General features: G+C 39.4%; 2 protein-coding genes across 3 annotated transcripts; one reads left to right on the forward strand and one right to left on the reverse strand.

Moving 5' to 3' along the window:
- Window positions 1-101: 101 nt before the first annotated feature.
- GFM2 (GTP dependent ribosome recycling factor mitochondrial 2) lies at window positions 102-19069 on the reverse strand. Of its 2 annotated transcripts, none has more exons than XM_039729617.1 (22): window positions 18945-19069; window positions 18290-18381; window positions 17905-17994; window positions 17289-17373; window positions 15847-15892; window positions 14810-14907; window positions 13694-13819; window positions 13201-13289; window positions 10847-10935; window positions 10542-10602; window positions 10259-10444; window positions 8379-8459; window positions 7521-7669; window positions 6573-6713; window positions 6394-6493; window positions 5680-5869; window positions 4410-4486; window positions 3778-3916; window positions 3473-3658; window positions 1921-2036; window positions 1494-1676; window positions 102-1019 (listed from the first exon to the last, which is right to left on the reverse strand). In XM_039729617.1, exons 3-22 carry the CDS (start codon window positions 17965-17967, stop codon window positions 891-893), a joined length of 2334 nt encoding a protein of 777 aa, XP_039585551.1. In that variant the 5' UTR covers window positions 17968-17994; window positions 18290-18381; window positions 18945-19069; the 3' UTR covers window positions 102-890. The 2 variants fall into 2 exon arrangements, with proteins under 2 accessions (XP_039585551.1, XP_039585550.1); XM_039729616.1 differs by lacking the exon at window positions 18945-19069 and adding an exon at window positions 18584-18881.
- On the forward strand, window positions 19035-24333 carry NSA2 (NSA2 ribosome biogenesis factor). Its single transcript, XM_039729620.1, has 6 exons — window positions 19035-19164; window positions 19394-19581; window positions 21179-21329; window positions 21678-21857; window positions 22499-22691; window positions 24065-24333. The coding sequence occupies exons 1-6, from the start codon at window positions 19162-19164 to the stop codon at window positions 24130-24132; spliced, it is 783 nt and encodes a 260-aa protein (XP_039585554.1). The 5' UTR covers window positions 19035-19161; the 3' UTR covers window positions 24133-24333.
- The last annotated feature ends 1542 nt before the right edge of the window (window positions 24334-25875 follow it).

The following is a 25875-nucleotide window of genomic DNA, read 5'->3' on the forward strand; positions in this document are numbered from 1 at the left end:
TCAAAAGTAGGGCTTCGTCACTGTGAAATCATGAAACTTGATACCACAGAGTTACAAATTCCATACACACTAAGGTTGAAGAAAATAAAGCTAAGACATTATTTAAATTCAGAGCAAACTACCTTTTTTATTTCCAAGTATCACTTGCCCCTTTTCTAGGTAACCAGATAATTGCAACCCATAGCAAATCAGAACCATTACAGCTTAATGCACTAATTCCAAAAGGTAAACAAACAAATCCGTTTTCAACATACCGCAGGGTGGTAGGTAGGAATTAGTCCTGGAAAAACTACCTTTCTTGTATTTTGTTTGCACAAATCTTACTTGATTTGCAAAAGTATCCATTTCACTTACTTGCTAAACTCCTGTAGAAATTACACCCAGTCCTGAACTCTGGTTCATAACTGTTTTTTACCAGTAGAAGTAATACTTGTATGTTGTACAATGTAAAGTGCTTATTAACCATATCCTTTTGTACAGCTGAAAATAAATCAAGATACAGAGTGCCAAAACTGTACAGTTATTTCAGTGATAAATAAAACTTCCACAAACTTTATTTATTAGATTAGTAAATACAGTCCCAGTGGCACATTAAGGTGGACTTAGTTCTCATTTCTGTGAAGATGATTTGCATCACTTCTCATTACAAATGTCCGCGAGATAAGGATTTGCAAAGCACAATTTGTGATTGCACTCCTGCTTTGCAATGAGGTTGTGCCAGCAGAGCAGAGTCTCTTGAACCTTCCTCGCTGGACAGTTAAAAGCATTCTGTTTAGCACAACTGCTAACTCATTATTTGCCATCACCAGCTGGTCCCAGACGAACACACTGGCGTACATACGAAAATATTTAACAGGAGGATAGAAAACACTGTTCCTAGAGAGTAAAGATCACACCAACCCCATCCTCCTCTGAAGAAGTGCACTTTGCTCTTGACTGCTCAGGGCTTGATAACTGGCAAGCTCCAATGTGAAGGTTGCTGAGCCCGATGTTAGAGAACGCAAAACTGTTGAGTAGCCCTGGACAAAATGGAGAATACACATAATTCAAGTTAGGCTTACACATCATTCAAGTTAGGGTAAGAGAAAGGTAAGTTAGCATAGGAAGCTGCTTAGACCACAGAGAGAGAAAAAAAGTGTCAGAAGTATACTGCAGAGTACTAGTAAGTTAACTTTCCAATATTACTGTATCAGAATTGTGACACATGCAAGAGTCAATAATAATCTTTTTTAAAAACTGTTCTCCACAAAACCTATTTTAGTAGTATTTACTAGTTCTCTACCTTACAGCTGATTACATGTTTGTTTAGCAATCTTGGCATGAAAAAGCGACTCAATTTGTGGACACTTCTTCTGACCTTCAATAATTAAAATACAATTTTAAAAATCTATTCTAAATTTATTTATCCATAACTAAGGAAAAGTAAACTGAAGCCCAATATATTAAAGCATATGAAAAAGATCCATTTTATCATTGGTAAGGTAATCACATACCATCATTTCTGCTAGTGGAACAGCAGCGACCACAACTCTGTTATCTTGACGAGACTGGATTTCCTGAATATTACCTCTCCGCTGTGCAAGATCAGCAAGTGCTGCACTAAGATGTTCTTCACTTACTGTGATTTCTAGGTTCATCAGGGGCTCCAGTATTTGTATACCAGCTTTTTTCAAAGCCTACGTGGAAAGGAAGGAAGTTACACTGATGTACTCCCCTATGGACTTTTTAAAATAAAATTGACATAAGTACTTGTATCACTGAAGCTGACTCAAACTCTCTACTTGCAAATACTGTAAATTCCCCAGCAAGGGCATTATGAGGGCATGCAAAGAGAAACAATGATGAGATATTGATACACATGTATCTTCCCAGCAGCAGATCATGCTACTGTGTTTACAGCAGCTTACAGTTTCAGTGTACCTTTTGCAAGCAACGGGAGACACAGGCTGATACCATTGTGTGCGAGGTGTCTGGGTGCACTGTCAGTGATTGCACTGTCACATCTATGTCTTGAACTGGGAATCCAAGCAGAGGTCCTGGGTAGGCCCATGAAGAAGAGATGAAAGGAAAAAAAAAAGCAAGCTCATTTGTTTTCGGAATATTAAGACACATGCAAAACTTTTTCAGAATTAGCTTTCTCATTTCCCTCGTTGCTCTTTCCTTTCCTGTCCTCTCCCCAGGGGTGCGGCTACTAGTAATGTTCCTCATTGAAAGGTTTTGTCATTACCTAACTTTACCAAAAGAGACAAAGGAATGCAGACTCCTACTTTCTTACTCTCTTTATCAAAAGCACAAACAATTTGTAGAATCAGAAGCTCTTGAATATACTAATCCAGAGAAACATTATCAAAAAGTTATTTTAAATACATTATATTATCTAAAATGGGTCACTTGAACAAGACATCATTTAGAAAAAGTAGAGAAAATTTTTGTTTAACCAGAAGACAGAATATTTTCTGTATTTTCCTTTTGAACACAATATAATCACAGCAATGCCTGATACTAACACATAACCAAAACTCTAGGGGTAATTCAGTTCCATAAAGGATAGTGTCCCAGGCAGATTACCTCTAACCCAGGACTGTCAACTAGACCAAACTGTATTAGACTAGATGTGAGGCCTGAACCACATCTAAGAAAAGAAACGTAACTTTTTCTTAACAGAGAACATGGCCAGATATTTTTATTTTTTTTAAAGCACATAATGGCATCAATTTGAGGCTCAAGACAGCACAGTTCTGAAGCTTCTTCATGAAGCATAAAGAAAGCACATGGTTACGACATTCCACAGCCAAAGATGGGAGATGCTTTCAAATTCCACAGAACATTTGAAAAATCATTTCATGCTGGTTCTTAAATTCACCTTTGTTAATCCACAACCTACTGATTTTATTGTAAGGCAGTTTTTGCCCACAAGTTACTAAAAACTTCTATTTTTAATTAAAAGTCAAGGACACTTTTAATTTATTCAAGGGCACTTTAATCCTTTAGAAAACACAGACTTTCCAATTAGGTAAAGCTTTTTACTGAAAACTCACGGATTTAGCATACTGGAAAATCAAAAAAATGCATTAGTAACAGTAATAGAAATGTAATACATGGTGGCCTATGAAACCATTTCTGTTGTATCACTATGGTTTACATGATGTCATTAAGTAAATGCCTTATCTCTTATACCACACAAAAAAATAAACCAAAAGGACTCTAAGCTTATTGTTGAGTAACTGAGAAGACAACAACCTTAAAAGCAAACCAAAGACATGCTGACTTCCTTTCCAGGCATGGAGAAAAAGATGCTTGGCAATTTTTGTAGTAGAATTTTTTGTAGTTTTTGTAATTTTCCTTTGTACCTTACATTAGTCGTACATAAAGGTACTATCTTTTTTTCAAGCTAACAAGCAGTTTTTCCTTCCAGAAAATTGCTTCTTACAAAAATATTAGACCAGTACAGCTGATGTAATGTTTTCTTTACCTTGAATGCATGAATTTGTGATTCCGTTTTCTATAGCTCCTTGGAGTTCTTTGGGCAGTACTTCACTGACATTCTCAGCATAGCTGATGATGGGTTTTGTTGTTGTTCCTTCTCCTGAGGTGGGCCTCACCTCTATCTCTGCAGTTACACAGTGTCGTTTATCACCTACTGTTTTGTCCAATATATCTGCAGGGGGAGGGAAAAAATAGTACATAAAATTCATCTGAAAACTAGTCATGTATCGTTTAAAGTAAATCAAGCTACAAAACCAGAAACAAGATGTTCCTTGCATTCACTCATTTTACCTGTAGCTTGGGCAGCATTTAAGATGGTTTCTCGGTATGCTATTTGAAGAGGTCCTAAGTAAGTCTCAATTCCATATTCACGTTTGATCCGGTCATGAATAATTTCTATGTGTAGCTCTCCCATGCCACAGAGGATAGTCTGGTGAGAAGATAATTAAGAGAGAAGTGGAAAAACATGCAAAACTCAGGTTTTAATACAAAATCTTTAAGCAATGACTTGCACGCTTCAAATGGTCTCTTAAAAATGCTTCTAATTATAACGGCCACAATACTTCAAATTCTAAGGACCCTAGACATTGCTCTAAGTCATCTAACATAAACACCATTTAAGTGAGAGTGTTGTTACCAGTACTGTGCTCATTACAAAAAAGATAATCTTACCTAACCTTAAAGACTATGTTATTCAAACCTTTTTAAATACAGAATTGTCAAAAACATGCAGAGCATGGGGTGACTTCCTCTGTTCTGTAAAGCATAAGTACCCAAGACTCCATTTTAGTTTCATACATGTATCACAGGAACATTCAGAGAGTCCTTTTTAATCAAGAAAATCTCAATATGCAAATGAATTAACTAAAGTGTGGTCCTAATGTTCTAAAATAATGTTATGAGTAATAGATGGTTCCTCTTACTTGTCCTGTGTCAGGATCTGGCTTCACTTTTAAACTTGGATCTTCACGCTGAAGGCAGCTCAATGCATTATCCAAGTCTGTACAGAAATATCAAACATTTTATCTGAAGTGAATTCAGTAATTTGAAGATCAGAGTAAATGACTAAATATCACTTTCCTCAAAACAAGCAATAGAATCCTAGAGGAGCATAGATTTTGGGAAAAAAAGTCAGGTCAAATTCCAAGTAACCAGCAAGTTCTGATTTTATCCCGCAATTAACTGTGCTACAAGAGTGCTTGAATTTAATTATTATACATACTATTTTCAAAGTGATATTTTGTGTTTCTATTAAGACAGACTGGAACCTACAAATTATTCATGAAGCCAGTAAATAACTGATAACAAAAATGTCAACTTTTACATGATTTACTTAAGTACTTCAAGATGAGTTTGACACTAAATGGTCCAAACGAAAATGTACATCTTTTTTTTACAGGGTTTTGGAGTTTTTTTCTGATTCCCCATTATCTTAACTGCTGAGGAAAGCAGCAGAATAATGAACCAAGAGCCAAGACTGCGTTCATCATACCTTACAGTCTTTGGGGGGAAAAAGCAACAAAAGCAAACAAACAAAAGCAAACTAAAACATCCAAACACCACAAAATCAGTAACACTTTATAACCCAGTGGCTCAGCCTGCAGACTTGTTGTTCCAGATCTGTTTTCTACCTTACTCCATTCTGTCACAGTACACTGGTACTTATCCTCCTCTTCTTCACCCCAAAACAAGCTCAGCTTTGTTAGAACAAAGATACAGAATTTAAAGGACATTTCCAAAAAGAGTCATATTACCATGCTGTCTGGTACAGGTACTGTTGGGAAAGACAGTAAGATTACAGGACTGTAAGGATACAAGGAAGAATCCTAACTAGACACAGAGAATTCTTGGTATATAAGAGTAAAACTGAGAGTGTCAGCTGAAAAAAACCCCACATTTCAAGGTTATTTGTACTTGGGACACTATGTACAGCCCACCACTGTAACTGCAGCAAAACTCAGAATAAGTACCTCTACCCTTCTATTTCTAACTGAAGAACTACCACTTTTCTAGACACAAAAACTAGAAAAGTAGTAGTACCACTACTGCTTGACACAGTAATAGCAAAGAATATGGACAATCATGATCTGAAGTATACCCTCAATATAAAAAAACAACCAGAAATAACTATACTAGGTCACTGGCTGTTAAGTTTGTTCAATTTACTCATCCAATTAGGTGGCTGCATTGTACCTTGTTGTCTGGCCATTGAAGGTGGTTCAATGGTACAGAAGAAAACAGGCTCAGGGATCTCAACACCTGCCAGCAGAAGACTGTCTACACCACTCACAGACCTCTTCTTTTCCCCAGCATCCCTTCCAGCTCGGCGTGCTGCAGCAACAGCTGAAGCCTTTGATGACACTATGGTGTCTCCAGTGCCACTCTACAGATCAACACAGGAAGTGATGTGAAAAAAAACAAACCCCAAACTCAAAGTGTATGCCAAAGCTGGTTACATTTTAGAAAATCTGTGTAAATGAGATTCATGCAGCCTATTCAGACAGTAAGAAATTATTAAACTAACAGAAGCAAGCACAAAACACACTTATTTGAATTTGAAACTGTTGCTTTTGGGTAACTGATTGGACCATCATTCCCCTTCCCCACAGGAGGTCTCTTCATGACATTACACGGTATTTTAAGAATTATAGTATTAATATGAACCCAACCGTAACAAAATACACCCTCAGCTTTCAGTCCTTTCCAATGAGCACTCCAGTTTCCAGGTCAGTTACTGATATTTGTAGACTGGTATTTAATTTTAGGAGGAAGTATATCTAAATGTACTTCAAATAAAGAAAGTTTACATATGTCAACATAATCAAGAATATCAGAGATACAGTATCATAGAAATAGAAAGCACACTAGTGAAACAAGCTCCTTTACAGTATCCATATTTTTCATTACCTGTTTTAACCCAACAGTCAGAGCAATGTTGCCAGGCATTAGTGATGGTATTTCAATCTGCTGATCAGCAAAAGGCAGGAGCAGCCGGCTCATTCTCTCCCTGAAAATTAAATTCTCTGTTACTCAGGAGTTTAACAGGCATTCCATTACTAGGTGAACCACACCTCCATCTTACTCACGTGCAACTTTTGTTAATATTATATACAGCTGACTGAGGTTTCAATGAACCTGAATAAACACGAACAAAAACTAGTGGTCCACGACATTTATCATGAAGAACTTTGAATGCCAGGGCACACAGGTCATCCTTGTACCACTGTCTGCAAAATAAAAAGCACAACAAAAAGCATACTTGTAGGATCAATCCACTCATACTCAAATTTACCTAAATTTTCACTCATTTAAGAGGTGGTATGCTTCTTACTGCAATGTTAATGGAGGCAGATTTTCAAAAACCGTAATTTGTACTGAAAAACAATAATCTAAGCATTACACCTCCAATAGGACATGCTATGTAAGAGGTTATATGACTCAGACAATGCTAAACAGGATTCCTAGATCACATTTTTGTAAAATGAAAATGTCCTCAGATTAAAAAAAGACTTAAGAACTCCAAAGTGCAAGTTTGACAGTTGAAGATAAATGCATCCAATTCCAGTAGAACTGACCAAAGCAAGTTCAGTACTCAAGTGTATTTTTCTGTCCACACATCTGTACTATTATTTTATACCTAAAGAGGGTAAATATTTTTTTAAAATATGAATGCTTTGTTAATATGTTTAATTTTCTCCTTTTGTGTTTTCCTACTGTCGTGGTTTGGCCCGGAAGTGTGTTTCTGGACACAGAGAAAAGGGAGGGGGGAGGAGGAATGTATTTGGAAGGTTTTCATTCTTAGCTTTGTATATGTTCCATTACAAATATGTAGATTTGTAATGAATAAAGTGTTGTGTTTTTCCCTCCATCCCCGAATGGGAGCCTGCTTTGTTCTGTTCCCGGGTCACATCTCACAGCAACCCTTTTGGAAATATACCCTTCATGGGGGCCCTGGCATTGTGCCAGGGTCAATCCATGACACCTACTTAGTTTTCCTTCATTTTTTCTGAATCTCTTTTTCTACCTGTACTTACAGAAACTCATATGAACGCTCATTAGGTGCAGGCAAGTACAGAGTAATAGCATCCAGTAATGGCTGCACCCCTTTGTTCTTCAGTGCACTGCCACAGAGCACAGGGACAGCCTTCTGAGCTAGCGTGATTCTGCGGATAGCAGACTGCAACTGGAAAAGAATTATTTTCTGTTAATACATGATCTACAATTTAGTTGCACTTCAGTTATTAGATACTGCTAACCAATCTCCAAAAAGCTAAAAAGTATGTTGGTAAATACAACATCACTCATCCAAAATCCTTTCACTGCTTTTAGCAAGCTCCAAAACATAAACCCAAACATTTAGATGCTAAAACAGACAGAAGACACTGGTTTTAAGATTTCTAAACATTTCACACAAATCTACTGCTGTTCTTGTTATAACGGTCCTTTGAATTCAGTATGTTGTAACTCACTGCTTTCAACATGCAGTGTCTAAAGATCCAACTATTTCAAAGTAGCTGAGATGCTGTTTTTGTTAGTGAGAATCAGCAGCTCAGTCACAAACTGCACTGAATCTACCTGAAACTTCCATTCACCTGTCCCTAAACTCTTTTGTAGCAGTCTTCCAAAAAAAAATGAAAGCCCCACCTTCCTGAATAAATGTACCTGACTTTTAAAATAATGCCTATCATGAGTAAGAATCATAGCAAACCTTTATAAAATTTCTACCTCTGAATATATTGTTCTAAATTCCCACTACCGTTAATTTACTGCGTAGGATGATGTGATCTCATTTTATTGAAAAGTCTGCAAAATAATTATTTGCATGTGTCAAAGGAGAATAACCCAAACCCTTGCAATAAGAGCTAGTAAACACTTGTAAATGTAAAAAATACCTTGTCAGCTGGTATTAAGTCAAAATTGTCACTATTTTCTCCTAGAATCAGTTCAGCAAATTCATCATCCAGATCTGCAACCTTCAAAAGAATAGTTCCTTATTATTTGGCATACAGCAGTTTCACAGAAAAGCACATACCTTACTTAGAATATATAGCTAAACAGAGCAGAAACAAAGCCTTTAAAGACATCAGCAATTATAAATTCAGATCATATAAAATTATGGAAATGAAGGCTTCAAGAAGGGATGGAGGGGAAACCCACTTATAAAGCTGCTGTTGACCAAAACATCAATGGGACAGAAAATGCTTGTACTTCTCCATGAAATGGAGTTAAACCTTCAGCCATACAGTGACAGCCATGAAGGGTTTAACTGATGTACTTCAGTCCTGCAAACACAGGGAAGCCTGAAGTAAACAGCAAGAAACCTTTACAATCCAACAATTACTAAGCTGGGAAAGACAGACAAGCATGGCATTTTGGCCTTCTTCATGTCAAGGGTTTGTAGGTCAAAGAGCATGTCTCTGTTTTCAAATTGTACCAGTTAGCTTGACATATAACTTAACTCCTTAAACGTCTAACATACATCCCTGCACTATCACAGACTCAGGACACCCAAGCACAAGAAAGCTCTTTGCCCTCTTTATTGGCTACACCACCAATTGGCCAAATTCTGAAATAAATCCTTGATAAGCAATTAGAAGTCTTATCAAGTTAATAGTTAAAACATGAGACATAAAGGAAGTAGTTCATTTAATTAAATGAAAGTAATATATGCAAAATGGCCAGTATTCAAAATGCTACATTTTACAGGGTTTTGATAAGGAATATTAACAGCACAGAAAGCATTTCAAAAAATATTTTACAAACACAAGGTTATCTCAATTATCACACTACTGGTCCACCCCTTCCTCCTTCAGGAAGGGCCCAGAAAACAAAGGGGAAAAAACCAACACTGTTCTTGCAAACCTTTCTGTCTGACAACATATTTCTTAAGAAAAAAGGCTGGGTATTAACACTGCCATTTTAAAACCTACTAAGTTTGAAAACCAGATTGTGTGTATATTCTACTGAACACAGAGCATTATAAAATAGATCTCTCCAATTTCAAAGGAACTGAGAGCTACCATCATCTGTTTATGTCCTTGCACAACATTATTCAAAGCTGTATGGAAGGCAGCCTTTCCAACAAAAAGGATCAGTTTATTAATGGATTGAGCTGCTTCTGACACAGCATTTTGACCAGGCTGCATACATCCCATTCAGCTTTTAGCTGTCACTTCAGAAGAGTATGGATACCCTGCAGGTTTCAGGTCATATCTGTCATGTTTCATGTGAATGTACCAAATATATTTTGGCATCTAAGACAGTATAAACACTGTCTGCTTTTAGCTTCCCCAGCACAAAAGAGACTGACAAATTGTAGGCACTCCACTGGAAAATCACTAATGGGGCTGCAGTGTGGCTGGAGACCCAGAGAGATGGGTTTGCCTGGCTTGGAGAAGCTTATGTAGGATGCAAATACTGTCTCTTACCATTTGAACTAGTGTTAGTGTTCAAATAGTACTGCTTCAGGGGAAACAGAACCAGATTCTCCTCAGAGGTACACAAGGAAAGCACCAGCATGGCAATCTCAACTTGCACCACAGTAAAATCCCACTGGACATAAGGATATGATGGTCAAGCACTGGGACAGGCTGCCTACACAGAATCACCATCCTTTGACTTGAAAACTCAACCGAACAAGCCTGAACAATTCAACCTAATGCTTTAAGCAGATCACTTAACCAGACACCTCCAGAGGTCCCTTTCAGCCTATTTTTCCTGCTGCTCTGAGTAATGGTTTTAAATATATTACATATTTACTTTAGAACTTTACTTGTTCTATTAAGGTATTTCTTGCATCCTGGACTTCTTGGAACAGGTTTGGATCATCAGTCTCTAACAGCAGCTTTCTCTCAAAATTTTTTCCATCATCCATATCAGAAGTAGGTTTCCAAATTATTTGCTCCTTAGTCACAACATCAACCAGTCCCCTGAAGGTCTTGGCTTCCCCAATAGGCAACTGCAAATCAAACAGAGACTTTAGACAGATGCAAAAAAAATTAAGAAAGCAGTTCCATTCAAAAGAAATGAAACAAGCATATAATTTCTAAGCTTACCTGTAACAGTAACGGTTTTGTCTTCAACTTTTGTTTGATGCTCTCGACAGCATATGTAAAACTACAGAAAAAGAATAGATACTAAGTTAAACAAAACGTTATGATATTAGTATGACAGGCTCACAATTCCCTATTTACTGCAAAAATTACTCCTAGAATTACACAAAAATATGCATTTCCATAACCAAAGAAGTATATAGTATTACATAAGTATTAACATAATTGTGTTGCTCTATGCTTAACAGAAAATGCTAGACATTTTCTTGTAAGCTTCTTAACAAGGATTAAAATAATTGCCTGAATACCTTGCCCTGTTTTTGTCCATCTTGTTTAAAAAGCAAATTCGTGGTATTTGATGTTTGTCCGCTTGTCTCCAGACTGTCAGAGTTTGTGCCTAAAGCAAAACACAAAATGGAAAGATTAGTGTCAACAGCTGAGCTTCTCCCCAACACCACTGAAGGTCTGAGTTCAGAGTAGAGAAGGGAACTGTGCTGTGTATTGTGACAATCCCGTATCTAACATCACAGATGAACTCCACAAGCAGCTTTGTCTTATCTTGTCTCTCAGCTGTTGTCATTTCCTTTCTTGCACTAAGGGCATGCAGGCATAGTGGCAAGGGAATGTGAAGAGAAACTAAGCATTATGGGAGTCATATATGGGGAAAACTGCAATGTAGTGACTTTATGCTTTATTGCCAAATTACTTAGGCACACACAGACAAGCATTTCTGTGGCTACATATACAACACTAAAAACTACTGTGGTTTTAACAGTAATGTGTGCACTGCTGAGCCATTTATCATATGTATTTTTGACAATTAAAGCAAGTATATAGAAAAATCAGTTCAGATTCAGTAATAGTCTCTTACCACTACATGAAATAATGCAAGAATTTGCTACAGAGTTTTAGAAAAGAACACGCAGATCTAATTGTTTTGTTTTTGAGGGTGGAGGCTATTACTCAGTTCAGGTTCATATTTAATAGCACCTAAATATTTTCCAGTAAGTTTCCAGCAAGTTAAATAATGTGACTGACAGTGATTAAGAGTTCGCTCATCCCTCATTCAGGAAAAACGTATGTCTCATGCAAGAGGGATTTCACACATAACTTTTCTACAGGATTGAACTACTGAAACATCTCATGCTATAAAAAGTCCAATTCTAGCTTGCCTCCACCTTTTCTGCACTCTGTTAAAAAGGCCACTGGAAAAGGAGAAAACCTGCCTGAAAATTATCTATTTTTTACATGAAAATGAGAAATTGACCTATATTAATTTCGTTCAATTTGTGGAACTAGTCAGAAGCATTCACCTCAATCAACATTTGTAAAAGACAGCAACAAAACCACCCCAAACTTATAATGGTAATCACACTTACTTGCTGCTTATTACCATGGAAATTCCTGTGCACTACAGGACTTAAAATTAAATGTTCAGCTTCCTGAAGATGAATTTTTATAAAAGCGTTGAGATAATACACAGAAAAATCTCTGTACATTATTTCAGCCTGATTAAAGTCATTAAACACTGGGAAAAATAACTGAGTGACTGGAGGTAAAATCAGAGAAAACTGGGAAGGCGCAATCAACCTCTAACAGAATTTTTAACTGTGGAAATTACAAGGTGAGATGCAGTTGCTGTTCTCCAAATAGGATGTGGTCAGCATGCCCGACTTCCCACACACAATATGTGCTGAGCAGAGTGAAGACACTGCAGAGTGTCCAGGTTTAAACCTTGCAAGAGGGGGAACTAAGTCGTACCATGTAGCTTGTAAGCCACATAGCAGCTGTCAACCAACCGAGAAAAAATAAGATTTCTTGCTGTTGAACCAGGAAGCATGGCAAGATCACAGACATATACCTCCATCTTAAAGGTGACATTAGATGTAAAACTGGTATTACCCACTAGAAGGTACAACCACCCTCACTGAACATGATGCATGACTACAGTCACTGAAGTTCCACCTAAACACAAAAACAGCGCTGAAGTAAATTAAAAATGGGGAGAAGTTAGTCCCCTGAGAAGTTCTGGGATCAGACAACAGGCTGAACTTGTCTTCACGCCCACAGCGACATCTATTGGGTAAGAACTGTACTCTATCCATGCTGAATGACTACCTCAATCTAGGTTTGGTTAGGGATTAGAGCTGGTTAGCATATTGCTTTGAAGACACTTTTGCAGCCAAATGCTATCACCAGAAGTCTTTAAACCTTAAGGTGTCAGAGTTTTCAATTACATTAATGAGAAGTGCTATTCCATAAACTGTTAAGTCTGAGTCTTTAAGGGTGTAATAGTTGCTAGCAGCAGGTAACATACTGTACTGTGAAGGCCCAGGGTCTCTCTTAACCTGTTGGCATGTCTCTCTGCATCTTTCCTGAGGCACCAACAGATGAATTAAGGACCCCTTAGGAGGGTGTCTTTCTGTTTGCATATGACCCTAAACAAGGTAGTTGAACCACGCTCTGATCCAGGGGACTGTTAGTGAAGGGTCCCTGGGTCCCCATAATGGAACACTGACAGAGTGAATTGGGCACAAGGATTTCATCTTTCCTGGGGAACTGAAGGATTAATCAAACACAAAGGGTTTGAGAAAATCTCTCCCCTTTACCATGACAGATTGCACACACCCACACACAAAAAAAAAATCTAAGTTGATTTTACCTCAACACCAGCTGAAGCATCAAATACCGCTACTGCTCCATCCAGGACCCTCAAACAACGCTCAACTTCCACTGTAAAGTCCACATGGCCTAAAAAACAATCTTCCTTTTATACCATCATAATTCAAACAGGCACCATCAATAGGTCATTCCACATTTCAACAATTTTTTTTCTTTCAAATAAAGTCAAAACAACTTTTTCTTTACTTGCAGGGAAATACACCTACCAGTCTTTGAAATAAACAAGATTATTATAATGCAATCCTAGAACTGAGAACAATTTAATGTGGAAACATCTGAGCTCACTTTATATAAGCTTAGATTTGGAATCAGCACGCAATAATTATCCAAAGCTGAACAGAGCTTAGTATAGGCATTTTTATGATGCAATTAAACCAATTAAATTTTGCACCATATTTAAGACAAAGACATTCTGTGACACTCCACCTCACCCTCTCTCCCTTAATAATATGAGTGCAACTAAAGAACAATACCTGGGGTGTCAATCAGATTGATTCTGTAGTCTTTCCAGTCAAATGTAACAGCAGCAGACTGAATGGTAATACCACGTTCTCGCTCTTGTGCCATAAAATCTGTCACCGTGTCTCCATCATCAACATCTGCAAAGAGAAACCAGGATTGGGTAGGTAATCAATTCAAAATCTGAAATTGTCTTTGAATACAGATGTCAAGAGAGAGCTGGAAATAGCCCCTTTTACATATATATATGTATGTGTAAGCTATGAAAATTAGCCTTTTTGAAAACATTACAATGCCAGGTTATTTCCTAGGAATAAATGTCCTACAAGTGAAAGACAAGCAATTCCAACAAGATTTTTGTTGTTCTTAATCCCATGAGCATCTTAAAAACTAAACAAAGTCCAAAATCATGAACAAACTACAACTTCAAAAAACCTGCCTGCACTCATTGTATGGAATGTGACTGACATTTTGAAATTTGGTAATCAAAAAGTAATTAAATCAAAAGTAAAGTACAAACAAACCCCCAAGTAAGAGGTTGGACTTTGCTTACTTTTTAGTAACAAGAGAAGCAGTTCACATTTTTAAATTAGCAGGATTCCAAGTTCAACTGCTTCACAAGCCGAACATCTTTCTATCAGTCACATACAGTTGAGAACAAGGTATAAAACTTAAAATGTCAAAACGAAACACAAACAGAGGCTGCTGTGACTATTTCAATCTTGAAGAATTCAATTAAACTTGCTGTAGCAAAGAAGTCTTTCTGTGTCATGGCTTTCAAAAGAAATGGATATTTTTTCTTACTCTGCCCTCCTCACAGGTCAAAAGAGAACTCAACAAACTGCTTTACCAGAATGGCCAATTAGCAACCATCAAAATAAGGACATTCTCTAATTAAATGCTGAACAGAACATAACATGCTGAAAGTAATAGAAAAATATCAACCTATGATATCTGAAAGCAAAACTGCCTTAGTGCAAAAATGATCATGCATTAAAATTCAATTAAACTGCAGCACAACTTTGGAACAACTACCCCCTACATGAGGCATTCCATCAGCAACTGTATTGCATGTAATTGTACACTATTAAATCTCTTAAACCTACTGAAATACAAAAGGCATTTCTAACCTCCAAGTGTTCTTATATATCCAGAATAATACAGCATTCTCTCTGTTGTTGTAGTTTTGCCTGCATCAATGTGGGCCATAATGCCAATGTTTCGGATTCTGCATAAAGTGAAAACATTGCGGTTAGTGCAGCAATTTTTTAAGCTTGTAATAATTCTTATTCGCATAGTTAATATTCCCCAAGAACAGCACACCAGATTAATAGCATTGTTTCTCTGCTGCATATCTGGTACAGTGCACACTCTAACACTGAAAAATGTCAGTATTGACATGATTTTCTTCAAATCAATGGTTTCCAACAGGTTTCCAAGCTCCACTTCATGGAAGGCCCCTTCTTAGGCTCATGCTCACCCATCTGTCCTCCCAACAAACAGAAAGAGCCCCTCCCCTCTCTTGCCCATCCCAATCCCTGACACCTGGTGCTCTAAACAACCTACTGCATATACACCCTTTATACCCCAAATACAGCACACCCAAGTTCCTGTGAAGCTATCCTTGATTCAGTTCAGCCTCTTCCTTCCTGAAGTACCTCACCAGTAGCTTCCAGAACTGCTTCGCTGGCTTTGCCCAGCACAGGCTTGTGATCAGCCCCCACTTTCACCAATAATGCTGGCTTGACCTCGCCCCCAGGTACACACTACCCTTCCAAGGGAATCTCAGCCCTAAGGCACTGCCTTGGCAGCGTAGCCCCTCATTGCCTTGCCCTCATCAAACCATGCCATGAAAACAAAGCACACAGTTCTGCCCACCACAGCAGCTTTGTTGCCAAGACATCCTTCCCACTTCTTCACCTCCCAACAATACCATTGATTTAGAGCTTCCCTAACAGCCTGGGTTTGGTTATGATGGTGCAAGCACAGGACCTCTGTGCCACCAGCAAGCATTCTCTATTGAAATGTCACAAAGGTAAAGGTAAGCAAGCACTAACTTCATATTAAACATGCACATCAGACAGGCATGGCAACAACCAACAATTTCTTTATCACATCAACTGCTCTGACTGAAGTTACATTCCAACAATAAACTAGCTTGACATACCTGGATATATGAGGATTAATGACAGAATGCAAAGACTTAACATCTCCTGGAAACAAACAAACAAAACAAACAACTTTTCAGACAGAACCCAATGCAGAAATACATTTAAGAAGACTTATAAAACTTTATTTAAACCTTATTTAAAAAAAGATTCAGAGCCACAAGTAATGACAATCTGTAATCTCTACCACCTCAAACTTAGTAATAAATAAACCTCTCCCCACCTCAAAAAAAGAGAAATGCTTGAGAAAACAGCTGTAATTCAGAAAGAACAGAAAAAAGGCAACACAGGAAAGTATCATCATCTTACTCTGCAGAAGCATGTCTCAGTTCAAGACAACTGTAATACTGACATTCATCTAAACTGGTGATTAGATAATCAATTTGAGAAATTATTTCTTCTTTAAGCCTTAAAGCTGTACAGCATAATTCTCAGGGAAAAAAGGCAAGCTGACCTGTGTTGAGAAAATATGGGACTGGGAAGTTTTAAAAGCTATTTTCTTGTATTTAAGAAGACTTATAAAAACCTTATTTTAAAGAAAGATTCAGAGCCACAAGTAATGACAATCTGTAATCTCTACCACCTCAAATTTTTAAAGATATGAACTTAGTAATAAATAAACTTCTTCCCACCTCAAAAAAAGAGAAATGCTTGAGAAAACAGCTGTAATTCAGAAAGAACAGAAAAAAGGCAACACAGGAAAGTATCATCATCTTACTCTGCAGAAGCATGTCTCAGTTCAAGACAACTGTAATACTGACATTCATCTAAACTGGTGATTAGATAATCAATTTGAGAAATTATTTCTTCTTTAAGCCTTAAAGCTGTACAGCATAATTCTCAGGGAAAAAAGGCAAGCTGACCTGTGTTGAGAAAATATGGGACTGGGAAGTTTTAAAAGCTATTTTCTTGCAAGATACATTCTTTCTCACACAGCTCAGCTAGAAAATAAGTTGTCAAGGTAATTTTTTATGAAACTAACCCAAATTCAGTTATTCAAGCTATTGAAGTTGTGTTTCAGGAAAAAAGTAGTATAGTTCATCTTTGATAGGCCACAAAGAATTAAAAAATACTTAAGCTAACATTCCTTCACCACCTACAGACCATCTGTCTCATCAGAGACACATTACAGTAGCATCTCACAGGAACCCTTAATGAGGGGTTCCAGCACACTTCACAACTGACTTCTTATAACATGTACCTTTGCTTATTATTTTCTAAAGGCTTTATACTGTGAATCTACTGAGAAAAGAGCAGCAACACCAAACTCTTCAAACTCCTTGAGCCATCTAAGTGCTCTATTTATGTTTCAGGCATTAAATTCTACAAAGAGTGACCAAAAGAATACAATAAAACAGAAAGTGTACAGAAATAGAAAGAACTTTTTATTTTCATTCGCTTTTAAATTAATCCTTACTATAAAGAAAACATAAACTTATACCTGGTGGAGAGCTGTAGTTTCTCAGACTGCAGTTTTGCTGTGTCAGACCCGTGACTCTCATTTTTGTATTTCTGAGATACGTGTACTTGGAAAAAAAAAATAATCACGTAGAATGTTTATTGTTACCACTACCTACTTTGCAGCCACATTTTTGGCAGCTGCAGAGAAATAAACAAAAAAAATCTACAGGAACAGATACTGTTGCTACATATTCATATAAGGTCAAAACACCAACTATTTAAAAGCAGATGCCTGAAGTTGATGTTCACATTGAGGTTTAAACCAAATTGATCCAAATAATATTTGGAATATTCAGTAAAAATTTATGGCAGGATCAAAATATTTTTCAATAGCCAAAAATTTTTAAATACATCTAATTACTTGTGTAAATAATTTAACAATGACAAGAGTTAAGCAGTCAAAAAATTTATATAAAATTTACAAACTCAATTCCCAATTCTGAAGTCCCATTCTAGAATGAAAGTATGCATTGTCCAGAGGCCAACGCTAAAAACCCAAACAAAAACCAACACCCCAACTAAAACAAGCTTACTCAGAATAACCCAAGTGCTTCCCTTGCTCACAGAGAAAGTATCAGAACTGGGGGAAAGCTTACCTTATTGCACAAACTTGATGACTTCAGTGCATTCACTGAAAATCTCCCCATAATTCTCAACATTCTGCCTCTCGTCTCTAAAGCTGTTCCCTGACAAAGTAAGTAAACATTGCACAAAATGTTTATGACAGGAAATAGGCTAACCATGTTCCTCTGACATAACTCAATCACAAAACTTCATTCTTTTTCATGGGAAATCAGGTTAATATTTTTCAGGTTATTGCTTTGCAAATTAAATCAGTGTCAGACCCGTAATAATATTATGAAGCCTTAACAATGCAGCATAAATGCATGCCCACAAACATTAAATATATTTCTCATGGAAATAATATATTTCTCCACAAAATATTAAAGCAGAATAATGATAATTAGAGTTTACACTCACTCTCAGAGAAGCTCCAGAGCACCGATTACTGGTGAGCAAAGTGCAAATAGCTTTTCTAGTCCTGAAGAATGAAGGATGGCAGAGCAGAGTACCTATTTAGGTCAGACACAATAGAAAATATTAAGTACTATAACCTTTTAAGCATGGCTATAAACCATTGCAACAAATAGCCCAAGTGCAGCAGCGCCAAAGGCATTCCTAGATGGCTACTGGTTATTTGAGGAGACAGTGTCCAGCTCACTGCTTCGCAGTAGTTTCACAATGAAGAGTAAGCGGCTCAGGGCACACGCTCACCTCCACTCCCTCATCTTGCGGGCCGCACAGTGTCCCGACGGGGCGGCGCGGTGTGCTGGCCGGCGCAGCGGGAAGGGCGCGCTGCCTTCGCGCCGCCCGCGACGAGCCCCCAAGCCGAGCCCAGCCGAGCCCCGCCAGAAGCCGATCCCCGCAGGCTCTCCGCAAAGCGACACCCTTGCTCGCCGCGCTGCGAAGCCCGGGGCGTTCCGTGCCCCGGGTCACCTTCTGCTCCCGGACCTTCCCCTCGGCCAGCGCGGACCGCGCGGCACCGCCCCGCCCGGCACAGCCGCCGGAAGGCAGCCTGCTTCTCCCTTCCCCCGCCACCTCACCTCCCTCCCGCGTTCCGCTCTCCCGCCACAACCTGACAGACCAGGCAGCAAAAAGCGCCTCTTGGGCCTCTCCCGCTCCGTTTCTCCCCCTCTCTCTAGCCTCGTCAAGCCCGGCGCGAAGCCCTCGGGGGGCGCGGACCGCCGCCTCTCCGCCGGGAGGAACCAAAGCGGCGTGCGGAAGAGTTTCCATCCGGGCCCCTCCCCAAGGGCCGCCCTTTCCGCCGCGGAGGAGGCCGCGGGGCTGCCGACATGGTGGGAGCCGGGGCTGTGGGATGCGGCAGCCGGGGGCACGGGACGCGGGGTCGGGGCGGCGGGATGCCAACGGCGGTGCAGGGGAGGGGCGGGGAGGCTGCGGGAGGCCGGGCGGGCCCCGCAGTGAAGGCACCGCCGTCGGGCCGCCGCCTCCCCGCGTGTGGCGGAGGAGCCGGCCCCGGCCCGTGGGCGCCCGTGCCCGCTGACCGCGCTGCCTTTGTGCCCACAGCCGCAGAACGAGCACATCGAGCTCCACCGCAAGCGCTATGGCTACCGGCTGGACTACCACGAGAAGCGGAGGAAGAAGGAGGGCCGGGAGGCCCACGAGCGGTCCCGCAAGGCCAAGAAGATGATCGGGCTGAAGGCGAAGCTGTACCATAAGCAGCGGCATGCCGAGAAGATACAGATGAAAAAGACGTGAGTGTCCGCCTCCTCTCTGATACCATCCCGTCATCTTGACGCTTGAAGGATGAGATGGCGTTGGTATTGTTTCAAAAAGCTCACTGTTACTTGAGTCACATGTTATGGTCTTAAATAGCGGTCAGGCTGTAGAAGGAAGGGGGGCTTTGCCCCAGCAAACACATTTCAGAGTCCTTCTCTTTTAAATTAATGTTAACAGTTCCGCTGCTAGAAGTACTTCCTTAGACAAGTGTTGATGAGCAGTAACCGTGACTAATGTAATAGTGACAAAAAAAGTGAATGCAGTTCTTTGGAACTTATGTATTAGCTGCTCTGTTAGTGTAGCAAGAGGCAGTATTTTCTAATGGTTAATAGCAAATATACAGTAGCATAGGAAGTATTTAAGCAGAAGGTGAGGCTGTCTTCAAGGATAAACAGCAGTGTCAAGCATAGACAATGAAATCATTTTTCTGTAAATTTTATCTGTTATCCGGAACTTTAAGTCAAAGCTGTTAATGATGCCTGAAAACTGGGAAAGAAAACTACTCCATAGCATAAGACCTGTAGAGCAGGTATTTGTTTATTCAACGCTGGGAGTGAGTGGGATAGCTGCACCACAAACTCATTTGTCCGTTCTTTTCACAGCACTAGCTTTTTTACTTTTCTTACTTAATGTGCACATTACATTTTCCTAGCCTTAATGTTGCAACATATTTTTTAATTCCATGACTATGTAAGCCCTTGTAGCACGTGCATGGTTTCCACATGAGGTGGTCGTGATCCTCCTGGTGGTTCTTTTGATGAAGGCTCGTAAGTCTTCCTCAGGCCTGAACTTTTCATCCCTGGTTCCTGTACGTGCTCTGCAAGATTGTCTGCTCAAGTAGCCAGTGGTTAGCTTTCTGGAATTAGCTTGTTCTGCTAAATTTGTGGGTTATTAAAATGTGCATAATTCACATACCCTGTTACAAAGTTACTACTTTTTTCTGCATAGCTTCAGCTTTTTGCATAGCTCAAGCATTATCATATTGTTGCCTAGGCATTATTAACAGTCTCATTAATTGCTGATGAACTTCATACCTATCCACCATGTAGTTTTTGCTGGTTTCAAAGTGTAGATAGCTGTTTTCCTCTGCTACTTTTAAAGATAATGGGTTTATTAACCCATTATTAGTTTCTGGGTCTTTTCTTCCCCCCAGTAAACAACCTCAAAATTAACAAAACTTGGCTCTTCTTGCAAACACACATTCCTCATATACATAAGCATTGCCATCAAATCTCAGAAGAGGAATAGAATGGGGTTTTTTTTTTTTTGTTCAGCAGAGAGGAAGGCTACCTTCTCTCAGAGTTCTTGGCTGTTTGCTTTAGGTCACACAGAAATTCCTTAATGAGGTGCATGTCTTTCCTGTGTTCCTGTCCTGGTAGAAAGTGACAGGATTAAGTGAAATTAGTAGTTTACCTTGAAAATTATTTAGTATTATTCCTTAAATATAAATACATAGTACTGTACAAATACATCTTAAAGAACAATTTGTGCAGGCACCGGCTAAGTTAAAATTCTATATCTAAAAATAAGTTTTTTTCTTGTGCTGTTAATATTGGTTTTCTTTCTTTGCAGCATTAAAATGCATGAGAAGAGAAATACAAAACAGAAGAGTGATGAAAAAACACCCAAAGGAGCTGTACCAGCATACCTGCTGGACAGAGAGGGCCAGTCCCGGGCCAAGGTCCTCTCTAACATGATCAAACAAAAACGAAAAGAAAAAGCTGTAAGTAAATGTACCAAAGTTCAGATACCTAAAATTATGTGCAACAACAACCACTTTATATTGCTGATGCTAAGGTTATGTAACAGCCTTCAAGCAAAGACTAATTAAAACATGAAACCTTGAGTAACTTAGGACAATGTGAACATATGCAGAATCTTGATTTTTAGTACTTTCGAGTGCTAATTAAAACAAGTATCTATGAGTTGCATAACAGCTATGGTCTACCCCTTTGCATTCCAGAAATACGATTTTATGCTTTGGTTTTTCCCCTTGCATTTCAACATGTGACAGGTAAGAATATTGACTTTTTTTTGTTTTGTTTTTTTTTTTGTTTTACCCTCCTTCCAGGGAAAGTGGGAGGTTCCTGTGCCAAAGGTTCGTGCACAAGGAGAAACAGAAGTTTTAAAGGTGATTCGTACAGGAAAGAGAAAGAAGAAGGCATGGAAGAGGATGGTTACAAAAGTTTGTTTTGTTGGAGATGGCTTTACTAGGAAGCCTCCTAAGTACGAGCGATTCATTCGACCAATGGTAATGTTTTAGAGCCTTAAAGAACATTTAAGTAATAATAATTTTGATTTACTGCTTTGATTTTCTGTGTTAAAGAAACTTTCTTGTATGATTATGCTCGTGATCATTACTCATCTAGAACATTCCTGTTAGTTTCCTTGTCAAAATATAATAGCACAGGGTTGGGGAGATGCCTCTACAGTCCCAAGTCTTATGTTGAAATTCCTGCTTTTATTTCTGTAACTCAGATGATGCCAGTAAGTTAAAGCTATGAGCTTTTAAATTAGCATGGGGCAATCTTTATCAAAAGCACCTCTATAAAGTACAGGTCACTAGATAAAAAGTGCTATAGGAGATGGGTATTTCATACTTTGCCATACTTCTTCATGGAACAGAAATTGTCCAAGGTAACAAGTATTATTGTTGGGCTACTACTAAAAATTGACATTGTGAAGACATAAATGGAAAGCTTTATCTTTTCATTAACAGATTTTAAAATAAGTCTGTCAAGGCAGATGGCATTCTGTATTCCAAGTTGTTTAATTCTTCCTAGTCTCTCTAAACATATAAAGATGAGGACATAATTTCCCAAGTGTTTAACTAGATCAGTTGTGAGAGTTTAAAGCAAATATTAACTCATTCTAACTCTTTTTGTGCAACAGGGCTTACGTTTCAAGAAGGCCCATGTGACACACCCTGAACTTAAGGCTACTTTTTGCCTACCTATCCTTGGTGTAAAAAAGAATCCGTCATCTCCTCTGTATACGCAGCTGGGAGTAATTACTAAGGGTACCGTCATTGAGGTGAACGTGAGTGAGCTTGGCCTTGTGACACAAGGGGGCAAAGTTATCTGGGGTAAGTAAATTTAACTAGTTATACTGCAGAACTACTTCTTAAAGTTTTTCATCTTCATTGCATCAAGACCTCATTGTCTAGTTATAATCAATTCATTGTTAAAAGTTAGGTTTGGGCTGTAGCAGAAGCAACTACTAGCAACTCTAAAAATACAAGTTTTAAGTGTTAATCTTAGACTTTCCATTCACACTTGCAAAATCAAATTAGATAAAGTTCAGAACAAAGACTAAGCTTGCTTGCTTGTGTATCATATTGAGCAATGCCACAAATCTGTAACCATGTGAACCACGACAAATGAATTAAATTTGCAGTGGAAGTTCTTTGTAGGATCCTCATTAGCAGATTCTGCACTGGGGATGGGGCAGCCATGGTTGTATGTATGGACTGGGGAGCAGTGGGCTGGAAAGCAGTGCCATGGAAAGGAACCTGGAGGCCCTGGTCGATGGCAAGTTGAATGTGGTCAGCAGTGCCCTGGCAGTCAGCAGGGCCAACTGTGTTCTGTGGGGCATCAGGGACAGCATCACCAGCCACACAAGGGAGGGGATTGTCCTGTTCTGCTCTGCTCTGGGGCAGCCTCACCTCGAGTGCTGGGGGCAGTTCTGGGTGCCACAGTGTAAGATACAAAACTATCGGAGAGTGTCCAAAGGCAGGCCACAAAGATGTCAGGGTCTGGAGGGGAAGCTGTTTGAGGAGAGGCTGAGATCATTTAGTTTGTTCAGCCTGGAGCAGAAGAGACTGAGGGAAGATGTCACGCACAAGAGGAAGTTGAAGGGCAGGTCCTGATCTCTTCACTCTCATGACCAGTGACAGGACTTGAGGTAACAGCACTAAACTGAATCAAGGGACCTTTAGGTTGGTATCAGGGAAAAGTTTCTTCACCTTGGCTGTGGCTGAGCAGTGGAACAGGCTCCCAAGGGAAGGGATCACAGCACCAAGCCTGAGAGATTTCAGGAGGCATTTGAGCAGTGCTTTCAGGTACATGGTGTAATTCTTGGGGGTGTCCTGTGCACAGCCAGAAGTTGGACTCGATCCTTATGTATCCCTTCCAACTTAGCATATTCTGTGATTCTGTGATCTTCATAGGATCGGACTGACTTCATTTAACAGAGGAGTTCACTTGGACAGTAGGAAACCTAAGATTTTTTTTTCATCTTCTCACAACTCTTAAGTGATCCATTTATTAAAAAACAGCTTTAATATATTGCTTTGAGAACATAAGTTTACAGCTCTGTAGAACGTAGTTTTAGACTTCGAAATGTGTTTGGGTCCCTGTGCTTTAGACAGTTGTTGTTTGAATTTGCAAACATAGAAAGATCTAATCTATATGAACTGCTTCCAGATTTTATACACATGTAATTCCCTTTTCTCTCTAGGGAAATATGCCCAAGTGACTAACAATCCAGAAAATGATGGCTGTATTAATGCAATTCTACTTGTTTGAATTGGATACCAAGCATTGAATGTGGGCACCTACAAAATAAGTGGACTTTACCCAAATTTACAAAATCTTTGGAATCTTCAGCCATTCCAGAAGAGTGACCCCACAAGCCAATGAGGAACTTCAGCCAGAAACAACTGCTCACATTTTTATATTTATGTTTCCTCAGCTGAACATTGTCCAAATAAAGAGATTTAATTTTTATTTGCTGATGTGGTATGGATTTCATCTAAACCTTCTTGGTGTTTTTACAACAGCAGTTTCCTTGCTTAGGTATGTTGTACTAATTCAGGTCATACTCCCATAGGGGAAGTTTCCCGTATGGGAAATACAGCCACTGTCTCACACAACGTCCTGCAGTAACAACTAAAGGTACAGAAGAGCGTGCTAATTTGTATTTGACTTCCAGGAAAGCAGAAGACCTGGGAGACTGCAGCTGGAATCTTACTGCGGACTGACATTAGAAACTAAGCACCAAGTTTGATACTTGCCCCTGCAGAATCATGGGCCTGGGAACATGTGAGCAGCAATGGGGGTGTGTATTACGAATGAGTGTTTGAGATTGCTCAAAAAAATCACTGGCAAGGGCACCAGAAGGAAACAGATTTAATATTAAGCAACAGCACAACCAAGTTCATTGGCAAGATTGGCTCCACTTCTATGAGGCAGTTAAGGCACACTAAGGAAAAAGCGATGCAACAAACCAAAAAACCAAAATCTGGTAAATCAAAACAGAAATGAACCAAGAACTATCAAGGGCGTGTGTGTCTGTGTGTGTGTGTGTGTGTGTAAGTGTGTGTTACAAAAGGATAGAAAGGGCAAGGATAAAAAAGCCCAACAGGACTCAAACGTAACCATGCTTAACTTATATCTTATCTTCACTCATAACTTAACTTACAACTTAGCTGTAACAATTTAACAGAGGAATAACATTTAACAGGACTTAACTTGTAACTTAACTTAGCAAAAGAGCAACACTTGCCAACATTTAACTTAGCTTATGTTTTTACCTTAGAGGCCTAACTTAGTTAGACACCTAAGATACTTAAACGTGTAAGAAAGCAGAATTTCTCCTAGATTTTCTGTAGCATATCCGCGCATGCATGCACACAAAGAATTAGTGCAAGGTACCTGTGAAACATTCCCCTCAAAGGTAGTGAAATGCTCACTCCGGATGCTTTTGTCCTCAGCAGCTGGAGGGTTGGGCCTCAAGGAGCAAGGATATAGTTGTTCAGCAGTCCTTTGTGTACAACAAACGAGGGTTAGCTGGCTCTGAGAGGCTCCCGCTCAGAAGTTTCTAGTTGCAGCCTGCTGCAGCTCAGGAGAGCTCAGGTGGTGTTATTTTTTACCTCGGTTTATGGGCCCGAGAGAGTGGGCTTCAGTCATAACAATGTTTCATCCTGCCCATAGTTTGGGTCAACCACTTTATTTGACAGTGTTGGATCAACGATGTCAGACAAGAGAAACAGTTTCCAATTATGAAAACAGGAGCTTGTAATCAGCTGTGTCTGGGAGCAGGCAGTGTTTCTCATGAGCCCCAGAGGAGCTGAGGTCCAGCACGCATTTGTCAGATCACAGCGCTGCCTGGAAAAGGAGCAGGGTATTCCACAGAGCAGGGTGAAAGATAACCAGAAGGGCAGCTAGTCTCCACCTGCCCCCTTACCACATGCCTTTCTCCTCTTGTTTCCACGACTGGAATGAATGGAATTAATTGAATGAATTAATCTAGGAGAGTGTAGCACCTTA

This window comes from Passer montanus, unplaced genomic scaffold, assembly GCF_014805655.1.
Source record: "Passer montanus isolate IOZ18808 unplaced genomic scaffold, ASM1480565v1 scaffold7, whole genome shotgun sequence".
Classification (NCBI taxonomy): Eukaryota; Metazoa; Chordata; class Aves; order Passeriformes; family Passeridae; genus Passer; species Passer montanus.

Bases quoted from the DNA above. Each gene is read 5' to 3' on its own strand.
- GFM2 (XM_039729617.1), bottom strand. From the start codon at position 17,967: ATGTTGAGAATTATGGGGAGATTTTCAGTGAATGCACTGAAGTCATCA. The intron at 4,487-5,679 runs GTACAATGCAGC...ATTTCTGTACAG, and splicing joins TTCAATGGCCAGACAACAAG to ACTTGGATAATGCATTGAGC. The intron at 2,037-3,472 runs GTAAAGAAAACA...GGGCCTACCCAG, and splicing joins CACAAATTCATGCATTCAAG to GACCTCTGCTTGGATTCCCA.
- NSA2 (XM_039729620.1), top strand. The intron at 21,330-21,677 runs GTAAGTAAATGT...CCCTCCTTCCAG, and splicing joins AAAAACGAAAAGAAAAAGCT to GGAAAGTGGGAGGTTCCTGT. The intron at 21,858-22,498 runs GTAATGTTTTAG...TTTGTGCAACAG, and splicing joins AGCGATTCATTCGACCAATG to GGCTTACGTTTCAAGAAGGC.